The sequence below is a fragment of the Peromyscus maniculatus genome, chromosome 10 (genome assembly GCF_049852395.1).
Source record: "Peromyscus maniculatus bairdii isolate BWxNUB_F1_BW_parent chromosome 10, HU_Pman_BW_mat_3.1, whole genome shotgun sequence".
Taxonomy (NCBI): Eukaryota; Metazoa; Chordata; class Mammalia; order Rodentia; family Cricetidae; genus Peromyscus; species Peromyscus maniculatus.
Genome location: NC_134861.1, coordinates 39,921,631 through 39,934,906, shown reverse-complemented (window position 1 = coordinate 39,934,906; position 13,276 = coordinate 39,921,631). Strand labels below are relative to the sequence as shown.

Sequence of the window (13,276 nt, the reverse complement as noted above, 5' to 3'; positions counted from 1 at the left end):
AAGAAAATTCACATAGTTTTATAATTCTCCCTTTAGAATGTGGATATTCTAACTAGTAACAGAAGTTTAAACTCTTGTAAACTGTACTTTCATAAGATAAACTCAATTCTGAGTAGCTACATAGTAAATAATAAGTTTCCACATAAATTGTGAGAATGAGTATTTCAAAATCAGAATACATTTAAGAATATATAGAAATAAGTCATTTTAGAGTTATGATGTTTTTCTTATCAAAAGCCAGTGGTGACAGGAAAAAGAAATCAATGAAATAAGAAAAAAATATGGTGGTATGTACTTTTTCATAAAACAAATTGGGTGCATTTTAAAAAATCACACAGCCTAAAAGCATAGAGAACACACCTTTCTTTTTTCATTTTATAGGTTTTGGTTTTGAGTTTTTGAGACAGGGCTTCATGTATAACCCAAGGGTAGCCTCAGACTCACAGGGATTCTCCTGCCTCCAGCCTTCCAAGAGGTGGGATTTATAGACCATCTCCCTTGCTTTTTGTTTTGTTTTTTAAAGCATTTAGTATAGAACCTAAAATGCTTGAGGCTAGAAGTATTTTAGACATTGGATATATTGTTGAATTTTAACATATTTAATATATTTATACAATGCATTCTCTTGATATGGGATATAAATCCACATATGAAACTATGTTTTATATACACAGTCTGAAGATAATTTTGCACAATATTTTATTGTGAATTTTGACTGTGACATATGAGGTAGCATGTAGAATTTTCTACTCAAGGTATCAAGTTTTACATTTTGCAGTATTTGAGATTTTGAATTTTTAATCTATACATCTGATCTTTGTCTATCCCCTTTTGGGAGCTGTAAAAATTTTGGCTTCAGGAATCACAGTTTTAAGATTGCATTTCTCTGTCAGAGGAATCGTAGGGCAAAGTCACAAAAATGTCTGTTCTGTTTATCACTGGTATAATTTTTTATTTCGCAATTTATCTTGCTTTAATACATAAATGCACTAACCATTCCCAATTTATTTTCATAGTTATTTTTGCCCTTGCTCTCTTATACCAGACTGTCTAGAAACGTGCTTTTGGGGAGATGGCTCAGTGGTTAAGAACACTGGCTGCTCTTCTAGAGGACTCAGGTTTGATGCCCAACACCCATATGGCAGTTCTTAATTGTCTGTAACTCCACTCCCAGGAGATATGCTACCCTCACACAGACATATATGCAGGCAAGACATCAGTGCACATAAAAGTAAATACTTAGAAAAAAGAAAAAAATAATTTAAAACATAATAATAAAATAAAATACACAATTGTGGAGAGTGAACCTGACACGAGCTTGAGAGCCTCTGGCTACTCAGAAGTTCCTAGTTCTAGAATATGATTTCTCACACAGGATGCTTACAAATGCACCTAAGTTGTTTTGTGGCTTTGGACTTTATTCCCCTTCATAAAGTCAATGGGAGAGAAACAGAAGACAAAATAGGAAGCTAGCAAGAATCCAGTACTGCACACGCAGCATCAGAGCGGCTCCTATCTCTCTTTAGGTGCTATAACGTCAGCAGGGCTTCTTGCTTCCAGAGTCATTAACACAGGTGTTTAGCAGTGAGGAATACAGCTGTAATAACCACTTGGGTTCTTAACTCCTTTGAAAAGCATGGACTTCAAAATATTTATGGGCATAAAATCCCATTCTAAGTTCTTGTTTCTGATTGTTTTGAACTATTCAGGGAACACTGGAAAAGTCATTAATACCAGCCGAGACTGATCATCTCAAGAACGGTTACACAAACTGTTTTCTCCACATAATCTTTAAGTCAATTTTTATGAGCTGAAATTCAATTTTTTGTCCTTATAATTTGAGTAAGACCCATTTTTTTTTACAAATTGTTGGGGGCAGGAGGGAGGGTAGCTTAACAATGATCTGTCTTGTTCTTTTGTTTAAAGGGGAATGAACCAACTCACACAAGCATAAAGATCACAGACTATTTTAAGTAGATATGCAAATATAAAATTGCAAAATTATGAAACTGTTCTTGGCAAAGCATGATTTTCTTGAGCCATTTAAAATTCCACACTTATTCTTTGAAAGGAAAGCAGAGTTTGCCTAGAATCCAGACAGCCATTAGAAAAAAGAGTGTCCACAGAGCGAACACACTACAGAATGGATAATGCAGCTCAGATCAAGGAAAGCACATCCAGTGTGTTAGTGCTTCTAATTCCCCAGCAAAGGACAGCACATGCCTGACAACACTGAATGAGCAGGGCTATAACCAGCAGTGTCATGTAGCCCTAAACAATAAGCTGGGACTAGTCTTTCAGTTTTTCAGAAGTGACAACCTCATGCGTGCTTTTTCACGCAATGACACTTCCAATAGTTCCTCATCTTTGCTCTACCCAGCTTTGTATCAGAATTCCCTTTATTCCACATATAAATTAGAATAACTTTCCATTTACCATATTTCTGAACGCCTTCTCCTCTATAGATATATACATAGTTTTGGTATATGGTCTGTCTGTCTTTCCCCAGCAGGTTATACTTTCCACAGGGAAGAGAACTTGGCTTTCCTCACAGTGCACAGTCAGCAAAGGGTATAAAGTTGACTGAGTAAGCACCATGTTTGGCCACCACTATTTGCTATCTGTACATCTCCAACAAGACAAGAGCTTTCTGTTTGCTATACAATACCTCAAAAACCTCCCTTAAAATTCAGAGGTGAGTGTTAGAAAAGGTGAGTAAAAAAAGAATTTTAGATGAAAGTGGGATGAGAGGTTGCTTCTATGAGTGAAGTTGTTCTTAGCCAGATCAGTAATCTTTCACTCTTTCCACATTCTATACAACAACTCGACTGTTTTCTCCCCACTGACACCCACTGTGAGTAGTTCATCTTTTGCTCTACACTTAAGAGTGGAAGTAAATATGAACTTATAGATCTGCCTTTGACCCCTGAAGTAACCAGCCTCCATAATGGTTCCTTCCGGTCCTTGTCTCTTCCTATTTACATAGTTTGAGCCATATTGTAGAAACAGCAGTATGCTACATCTGAGGCTAGGCGCTAGGACACTGGGGCTTTTGTACAATCTGTGCCATTCACTCTAGGCAGCGGGGGTAGGCAGAGGTAGCACCAGCAGTCATGCCATAAGAAGGCTACACCAGGCCTGTGGAGAGGTCCATAGAGCAAGGAACTGAGTTTCCTTCTTTCTTTCTTCTTTTGCCAATAGCCTTGCACTAACTTTCTAACCATATGGAAAGGAATCCTCCAGCCTAATTAAGGCTTCAGACTGTAGTATCAACCAACTTCTTGACTGCTATTCTCGTGAAACCTTTAGCCAGAAATAATCAAGTTGCTACCCAATTCTAGCCTTTAGAAATTATGTAAGGTAAATGCTTCTTGTTACTGTTTTAAGCTAAACTCTGAGTTATTTGTTTTGCAGCTATAGACAAGTAATACAACCTCTTGTAATAACAGAAAGAACAGGGAGATCGTTTAAAAATTTTGCACTCTCCATCTCCTGTCTATTGGTAGATCTTGTGAGGAAGACAAAGCAAATAATGGTTTAGGAAGTCATTTTGAGAGGATAAAATAAGCTTCATCTTGCTCCTATGAGAAACATGTTGGTGTTTGTGTATCTAAGAGGGGGAAGATTTTCTGAGATAAAAAGAGAGGACAAAGTGCTGCCCTGAAGATGAGGACTGGAAAGAGAGGGAAACAACAAATGCATTGGTTAACCCGGGCTGGCTCACTCTATTTGCCATCACCTTGCTTAGACAGATTGTACAGGGGTCCAGCATTCCCACCCCCATAAACGTGTAACGATCAGAATGTGTGGAGAAAGAATATGTATCATGTGGTAAAGCAGGAAGCAGTGGAATGAGCCAGCAAGTAAAAGAAGAAAATCTCGTGTTGGAGTGCCTAGTAGTTTTCTTTCTAGAGAAGACAGAATTCAACACAGAAATTCTTAGCAGTAAACTGTTAACAATTCTATGTGTGTGTGTGTGTGTGTGTGTGTGTGTGTGTGTGTGTGTGTGTGCGCATTTATTTTTGAGGCAGTCTTGCTACCTAGCTCGAGCTGGCCCTGAACTGGTGACCTTCCAGCCTTGGTCTCCTGAGTGCTAGTATACAGTCATATGCCACCACACCCCAGTGTAGATTCTATTCTGAAATGGAAGATCCAAGGTAAACAAACAGTAATCACGGTAAATAAGAACAAGACCTCATACAGACAGCCTTACAATATATATTAGAGCCAGAAGGTCAACAAAATTCACAGGAAAGCAAACGAACACAACGCATAACCTTATTCGTTTGAGGAATTGCCACCAATGCACATCAACAACCATTAATAACACACCCCTTAAAATGGAAGGGTTAGAGAGACAAAAAACTATGCATTAAAAAAAACCCAGATATTAAGTGAGTAAGACTTGACATCTCATTGCTGTTATCAACTTAGCTGGCAAGAAAAAGTTTTGGAATTTGTAGGGCAAAATTTTCTAAAAGAATTACATTTGTAGGATTAACACTGGAGAACTTATAAAGAATTTCATGATTTGGATTCAATCAAAAGTTCTGAGCTAGAAACAATTATTCTCATGAATTCATAATACAATAGCTGTGCTGGCTACTGATTTGTCAGCTTGACACAAACTAAGAGTCATTTGGGAAGAGGAAATCAATTGAGAAAATGTATCCATAAAACTGACGATTGATATGGGAGGGCCCAGCCCATGATTTTGGTGCCACCTTTGGGCTGGAGGTCCTAGATGGTATAAGAAAGAAAGCTGAACAAGCCATGAGAAGCAAGTAAGCAATGTTACTCCAAGATCTCTGCTGCTATTCGTGCCTCCAGGTTCCTGTCTTAGATTCCTGTCCTGACTTCCCTCCCTGACGGACTAAAAGCTCTAGGATGAAATAAGCCCTTTTCTCCCAAACCCTTTGCTCTTGGTTATGGTGATTTATCAGAGCAACAGAAACCCTATCTGAGACACTAACACTGTGTGGCAATAACTATTTACTGATGCCTTAAGGGGCTAAAGTTTGGATGACTTGTTATATGCATTAGGCAATTAGTACTCCTCTTTCCTCAAGGTGATACAATTGCAATATAAAGGACAAGAGATCGAAAATAACACATATGAAATAAAACATTTCTTTACCATCAGTAAATTAATTTATATAAGTGTTAATTTTTCATAAACAGACAAACCAACGTATGACATGAAATTGATGCTATAAATTGCCACCTACCTTTGAGAGGATCATGTTCTGCTCTCATGATATCAATAAGAGAATTTTCCAGAGAGTGCATATTTAAGCTATCATACATTCTACTTCGATCCTGGAAGACAGAAAAAGAAAAGATATAAGATCTATGTAATTTTCAAGAAAAAGTTAAAGACATATATTCTTTCTTACATAAAACAGGACACTTAATTAATATATTACTACTTAACTTGTATCCCAAGAAAATACTGATATGTAAGTCTCTTGTCTACTACAATGTCACTTATTAAGGGAAAATATTTTTAGCACATTCATCTCTAAAATATATAAAATTAATGTAATTTCATTGGCAGTATTAACTGAATGCAGAGAAATCTCTCAGATTATTTTCACAAATATTATACACAGAAAACATTTTCAGTTGCTCCATGTTTTTTTCATATATCTAGGAAGACAGATATTGGCATTTGGAAAATAAGTATCTTGAGAAGAATTTAATAAGTGCACCATACTTTAAACATCTATCACACACTTAAAACTTGACTTAGTCATTGGAATTGCAAAACAATGAATGCATAAACATCCTATACACTAAAAATCAAATGTAGAATACTAATGTCAGAAAAAGGATGAATGCCTTGCATATTTACATTCAAATCTCACTCTCTAAAGTCCTTCCACTTTTTGTAATCCCCCCACTCTACTCCAAAAGGTCAGCACAAGAAGAGGGGAGGGGTAAAGCACTTTAGTTCACATTCCCTTCCCCAACTCTAAAAAACTGCCTTCTGTGTTGACAGCAGCTTTTTTATTGACAGCTTGCTAGAAAGCATTTAGTTGTCTACTGCCTAAGAATTTATACTATATTCTACTCAACACAAACTCAATGACTATGCAATGATATATATGAGAAACTAGCCAAACAAGCTATGGTCCATGCCCTCCAAAGAGTCTGAAGTCTTTTAACAAACTATGTCAATGCCATCCCTACCCATTTGTTGTATGTATGAATTTGCAAATTCATGTACATGTGGAGGAAGCAGGGTAGGCCATCTTAAACTCTCAAAATGATTAGCACAGGAAACAAGAAAAGAATCAGAAAAGTAAGCAGACAGTTTCCACAGAAACCCAAGAAGAACACTAGTTAACCTGGATCCACATGTCCAAAGTTATAACAGAAGTCTCTAGGATAATATGCATTCATATATATTGACATATATTATTTTCTTAAGAAAAGGTTTATAGCCTTCATGATTTTCCAAAGGGACCAAAAACCCAGAAAATATTCAGAACTAGGTCTCTAGAGAGCTAAAGAAAAACATAAGGTTTGTTTATTTATTCCTCTTTGATGTTTAATTAAGGTTGTATACTTTTTAAAGCTAGGGACCAGGATCAGCACTGTAGACTAAACAAGGAATTAGGAAGGGTGAGTAGTAACACTGAATGATGCAAAGCTTCTAGGAGACTCTTGTTCCAATGAATCACCAACTACCTATAGAAGTCCAATTTACTGACCTTTATGTAAAAGATCCTACTAAACACACAACATACCCATCTATCATGCTCTACACCAGAACAAGTGAACTTGGTGGGGGAGACAAAGAGAATCAGTGAAATAAAGCAGTGTTTCCCAAACTCTCAACACGCTTCAGATTGTGTGAAAAGCAGGTTAGTATATTATGGTGCCACACCTTAACTGAGTCTGACTCAGTACTTATTAGGTGGACAGTGAAGCTACTGTCCAGGACATTATAAATAGCACTAAGCTTTGTGATCTTCTACACCACAGGACCTCTTTATACTCTGCCTCCATCTTCTAAAAAATAACCAAGTCAGACTAGACAGTACCTATAGGCCACTTGAAATCATAGAAGATCTAAATTATTGTTACAGTGAATGGCATAAAATGGAAGCGAGAGGAGGATGGCCTTTGTGCAAGCAAGCCCTTCATGTTTACTAATGTCTCCATCTCTGTTTCTACTCTACCGTGTGCACATTTCCTGGATTCTCCCACTAAACTTCTAAAGTAATTAAGGCTAGGGTCCTTCTAATCATACACATTCAGCTTTCAAGTGTCTGTTAAATGAATACTCCTTTATCACTACCATAAAATCACTATAAAATGTGTAATTTGAGCTGTATGAGTGTAAAGACTGCTATTAAAATGGTAATTATAAAGAACTAAATCTTAGAATCCTCTATAGAATCTGCTAATTGACTAAACTAGAACAACTATCAGATACTAAAATAGCTTCACTATCAAGTGAATTTCTAGTTACTGAATGGAAGACTATTGTAATATTCAAGTTCTTAAGTGTATTTAAGATAGGATTAATACATAAACTGGTAAAATAAACATTAATATTTTTATGATATAGCATGTAGGTTCTAAGAGTATAAGTACTTAAAGTATTTTATTTTCTATACCCTAAATATTTAGAAGAAGACATGCTACAGTTCAGGACTATCTTTTCAAGACAATAGTTTAAAACAAATTATATTTAATGATTTATATTTGGCTATAAAACAAAGTATATGTTCTTCTAAAGTAAGGATACTAGGAACAGATTTACTCATCTAAATTGTTATCAGTTTAAAACTAGGAGGAAGACTTGAAAACATTTAGAAATAAAGACGAACACTACAGTCCTGACATACTAACAAATATAGAAAATCATGGCAATGCATCTTATACTTACTATTAAATGGCTGTTTGAAAATTACTAAGACATTTTTGAAAAATCAGACTGAGGAAAAGTTCACATACAACCTCTTCTAAAATATTTTTTAAAAGCCATCTGGTAATCAATTAAGTGGAGTTCTACAGAAATAAGAGTACTACAGTAACAAGAAAAAATGAGAACAAATGGAAACTGCGGAGTAGCCTCTGGAAGTCTACTGTTGGGGTTACTATTTTTCTTTACCCGTACATTAGCCGTAAGCACATATGAGAATGAAAGGGTAGACAGATGATTCCAAAAGCACTTAAAGAACTGAGGCTAAGACAGTAAAGACCTGAGGAAAGCACCCTCTGCTCAAACAAAAGAGCATTCTTCACTCTTAGCTATGTGTGAGTTTGAAGACTCCCTACATTCTGCAAGTTCAGGCTCCCCAAAACAAGGGTACTGTGTCATGAAATGCTGGCCTTGCTTTCCTACCACACACTACTTCGTAGGGAAACCCATGAAAGTTTCAAGTGACATATTTCCTGAAAAAGATCTCCCAAATGTGATTTATTACTTTATATCAATTTGGATGTTTGATTGATAGAAAATATCTTCAATTGATTAAAGGTAGCTCCCAGGATATACAGTCAAAATCCAGCCCTGAAAAAGGCCCAGAGAGTAGAAGACCAACATTGTATTGATAGGTTTCTCAGGGCATACTGCAGAAGTATCACATTAAAAAAAGTAAGTGATAAAACACCCTAAGTTAAAAGGAAATTTACATTGATTTAAAACAGCTAAGTATTCACAAATAAACATTGTGTTTTTTTTTAAATGTCTCATGGAAAATTCTATTTTGAGGAAATCGATACATAATAGTTTTGAGCATGACTTCTTACAAAATGCTAAAAGCATTTTCAAATTAATAAATTTTGGCCACACCTAATATAGTTTCAGTCCCAAGAGATGGAGGCAGGGACATCCCAAAGTTGAGATCAGCCTCAGCTATAAATTAAGATCCTATTCTCAAAAGCAAAGAAGAACAAAGAAAATTTGGCTTATGAGAAATTAGTAGGAACATCTAATAAGGAGCTAGGCAGGTAGCTCAGGTGGTAAGGTGCTTGCCTCACAAGCATGGGAGTGGAGAGCTCTTATAATCTCAGGGCTGGGGAGGTGGAGGCAGAAGGATCCAGGAGACTCACTGGCCAGTCAGCTTGTCTAATTGGTAAGCTCCAGGCCAATCAAAGACCATGTCTCAAAGGAGGCAACAGCAATCCTGAGGAATAACACCTTATCATCCTCATCTCCATATGCACATACACCAAACACAGATGCATACACACATGCATTTAAAAAACAATTTTTAAAGTCAGGAATGTGTATAATTTACATGTGCTTTAAAAATGTTTTAAATTTGAAGTTTTTCCATAAAAAATATTGAAAATAAAAAATTGTAAAATTTTACTTGAAACAAATGAAATAAATTAACCTATGAAAATATTTTTCCATTTACTGAATTTAATTACATCTCCAAATCTTGGTGTAGGTCATACCTGAAGTATCCTGAATGAAGATGTTAGTTCTGTAATTTATTACATTGTAGACCTGATTCATTTCAGACTAAAGGAAATATAAACCATAACTAAAGTTATGGTTTAAAATAATATACTTGCTAAAAAATTACTAATATTAAAATTTATAGGATCACAAAATAAAATCTCAAATTATTTAAGTGATTAAGCATTTTAAGTATTTTAAGTTTGCCAAATACTCTATATTTTACACTAAAAGTGCTAGTTTACATCGCTGCCGTTGTGTTTTTAAGAACTCCAAATACCACAAGCTTTTATGGAAAGATGGAAACGGAACAGACTGTATAATAAAGACCATCTGAGTACTTAAAGAAGGCAATAAGGTCATATATACTTGCAATGTCTTAGTTTAAGGCTTTAGTCTCCCCTCCCCCACAGGTCCTAAGCCCCTTGTACTTACTTACACACACACACACACACACACACACACACACACACACACACACACACACACAGGCTGGGAGACTGGAGGCCTGTGAGACCAGGGAGGAAAACAATAGCCAAACAGATCAGAGAATGTGTAAGGCCTGGCCTGCCAAGGTTTTACATGACCTTGTTCATCACGATCCTTCTTTATAGATGAGGCTATGACCTAGAGATGAAAGCCTGTAGCCAGTGGTAAAGAACGCAAGGAAGAAGATTCCGGTTTGGGAATGCCTTGCCTTCCAGTTCAGTTCAAATTCCATCACCTATTTTTATCCACCATCACATCACACTTCTGTACAAATACTAATTACTCATCAAGGTTTACCTGAAAGTGTATCTTTAAGAGCCAAAATTAAAAAAAAAAAAATCTACCTAAAATCCTAAGTTATAAAACGGGCTAAGGTATGGTGGCTTTGAAGTTGAAGTAGGAAGGCTAAAGCATTGTACTCCGTCGCTCCCAGAACGGAGTCATAAAATGCCCCCTTCACCATCACCTCTATCTACTCTAGTGCAAGGGCTCAACTGAACACAAGTCCCCCCCCTCCCCCCCCCCCCCACACTCATAAAGGCTGCTGTGTCATAGACAGAGCCCGGGGCTTTTGTACTTACACGTGAAAGAATTATGCTTTTTCCTCTCTGAAGACATTTCCCTTTCACCTTCAAAATAACTACAATCATTTTTTTTCCAACCTAACTTCTTTTGAGCAATCGTGGATTCATTTTAAACAATATGACAGTGGTACCACAATACAGGAGAAGTGGGACCGAGTGAAAAAGAGAATAGAAGTGGATGAGTGGGACGCTTACATTAACAAAATAACAAGCTGAAAAGCACAAGACAACTACCATTTTGATGCCGAGATCCTGGCAGGACAACTTCGATAAAGTCAAGACTTGTCTACAACAACAGCTAGTGACTGATTACTCAAGCTAGTGCTAGTCCTCCAGATTATGATGCTATTTATAAAGTGTTCTGCTATTAATATGCCTATACAGTCTTCCTAAAAATCAGTTCATGTTGATAAATGACTTGAGGAATTGCCTTAGCTATGGATTACACAGCTCCACTCACTTAACTTACAAAATCTCAAAATGAAGATCAAACTTGGGAGCTATAAAAAAAGCTCCTCATATAATCATCCTCATGACCTGGTACCAGTATACACTCAAATTCAGTGTGCAGAAAGACAGACAGCATTTTTAAATCACTAAGGTCTTGAAGGTAATTTGTAGGATATAAGCAATAATAAAATTTAGACTAAAAATACTATACCACAAAGTTTTTTTTTTTTTATAAAGGTAAGAAAACTAAATTAAAACAGAAGCTATTTAGAGACATATTTCAAAACAAATGCATCAGACTTTATGACAAACATTTACTGGAAGATTTCTTAAAACATAAAATGGAAAACTGGATGTTAAATAAACATAGTTTGTATTTTTATTGCAGATAATTCTGGAAGAAAGATAGTATCTGTTTAGTTTGACTGATGTTTAAAGTCAGGTGCTCTTGGATACATAATTCATTGTAATCAAAACCAAATTTTTTTATGATTTCAAAATATGACTACAAATCTTTTAAATTTGAAAATGAATGGATTGAGAATTTAAATCAAGAGATGTTTAACAACTAAATTGTTTCAATAATCTCTGGAATATGCTTACATGGCATAATTGAAAAGCAAATGATCACTCATATTCATAATGTAAATACTCAACTCCTAGCCAGGACCCTGAGAAGCACACACTGTGCCGCCTACCTGGTCTATTCTGGATGTTCCGGCTGCAGTGCACCAACTATCTTGGAGTGAATCTGAGCCCCAAGCTGGCAACTGCAAACTAGATCTCACCTTCAATAGCATAGAAGTTTGCATCAGAAATGAGCAGTTCTCTTCCCCATCCCACCCAAGAAAAAACAAACAAACAAAAAAACCAAAAACCAAAGAAACGAAAAACAATCCAAGTTCTTTCTATCTTAAATTTTTGTTCTGTCCTCTAAAGGTTTTGAGGAAAATTAAATCTCATTTGCAAGAGTCACAAAATATTAAACAGGCCAGGAAAAATGATCTCCATTAATATTAGGTTATATTTAGTGGGGAAAATTACATACATATATATTTATAGTCACTGAACCAGTGGAGACAATTTGAATTAGATTCAAACAGTCTTAATGTTATTGTGGCACAATCACAGCTGTATTAAGAACATTCTAATAAGTAAACAGCTGATCACAGAAAAATCTATGTACAACTACAGTTACAGAATGTTTCAGCTTATATTATCAAAAAGACAAGTTTTGGTTGTCTATTAAGAAATAACTAACTTGAGCATTTTTAAGGAACTGCCACTTAAAGGCTTCAATCTGTATGGAAGAAATCTTTTCTTAAATGTTTGGAAGCTTATTTCCATTCATGTGTGTTTACAGAGAAATTCTTACATCTCTGTTTTCTCTCTGTGTTTTACCCTTTAATAATTAAATGATATGCTTAAATTTTGTTTATCTCTAATTCTGTTAATCTTCCTATACTGCCACTGCTACCTCCACCACCCCGCTTCCTATTTTGAAAGGTTAACATTAGAAGTAAGGACATTTACATACCATTCTTACCTGTAAGGGTAAGAGTGTGTTACTATTGTTGTCTGTCCTGAACACATTATCTTCAATCCAAGACTTGGGAGTCAGTGACGGAGTAGAGCGGGTAAATTTCGGTGGTGCTATAACATTACCAGAGAACGGTTTCTTCAGTGGAGATATCTGATTCATAGTCCCCGGAATGCCCATGTTTCCACTTCTACGGTGATCTCTGCCATGCATCGCACCCCAGGACATGCTCGCAGTGCCCCAACCGCTGCTCTGATGGTTGCTCCAAGGAGATTGTTTCAGAAGAGGCTGAGGAAAACACACCTATTTCAATTACAGGCCTTGGAGAGCTGATAATTCAAATTCAAATTTTAGAACTCAGCTAAGAATTTAATGTGATCATAAAAAAAAATGAAACATAAAAGCTAACGATATTTCTTAAGGGGCTAAGGAAAGAAGTCTTGGGATCTTCCTACTTGATATCCTATTTACTTAGTGTTAGGGAAGTTTCTATCCTATCTGCTAAAAACAGTGATGTCTCCTGACGGTTACTAAAATATTCTTAAAGCTGAAGTTGACTTTGAAGAAACTGCAAGCAACCTATCTTCCACTAGCTAAATTAGTATTAGTTAAATGGTCTTAATTGTCTCAGCTATGGGAGCCAAATTTTTAGATCTTAGTCTTCCCAAACAGATTGGGCTACTCTGAAAAATCCAACAGTGGTAACATTAGCATGAAGTGAAGATGCATTTAAGGACAGGTCAGTGCAGGAAAAAATTCATTTTCCTGAACTGTTAATTCAACTTTTAA

General features: G+C 36.1%; 1 protein-coding gene across 18 annotated transcripts in view; it reads right to left on the bottom strand.

Annotated features, from left to right (window-relative positions):
• Positions 1-13,276, bottom strand: part of Cpeb2 (cytoplasmic polyadenylation element binding protein 2) — a 59,655-nt gene that overhangs the window by 42,751 nt on the left and 3,628 nt on the right. For 6 of the 18 annotated variants that reach the window (XM_076546213.1, XM_076546214.1, XM_076546217.1 and 3 more), the window contains exons 2-4: positions 12,485-12,775; positions 11,646-11,735; positions 5,229-5,319 (exon numbers count right to left, since the gene is read on the bottom strand). In XM_076546213.1, coding sequence (XP_076402328.1) covers positions 5,229-5,319; positions 11,646-11,735; positions 12,485-12,775 — 472 coding nt within the window. The remainder of the gene's footprint in view (positions 1-5,228; positions 5,320-11,645; positions 11,736-12,484; positions 12,776-13,276) is intronic. The other 12 variants (XM_042285931.2, XM_076546216.1, XM_076546225.1 and 9 more) reach the window with 3 other exon arrangements.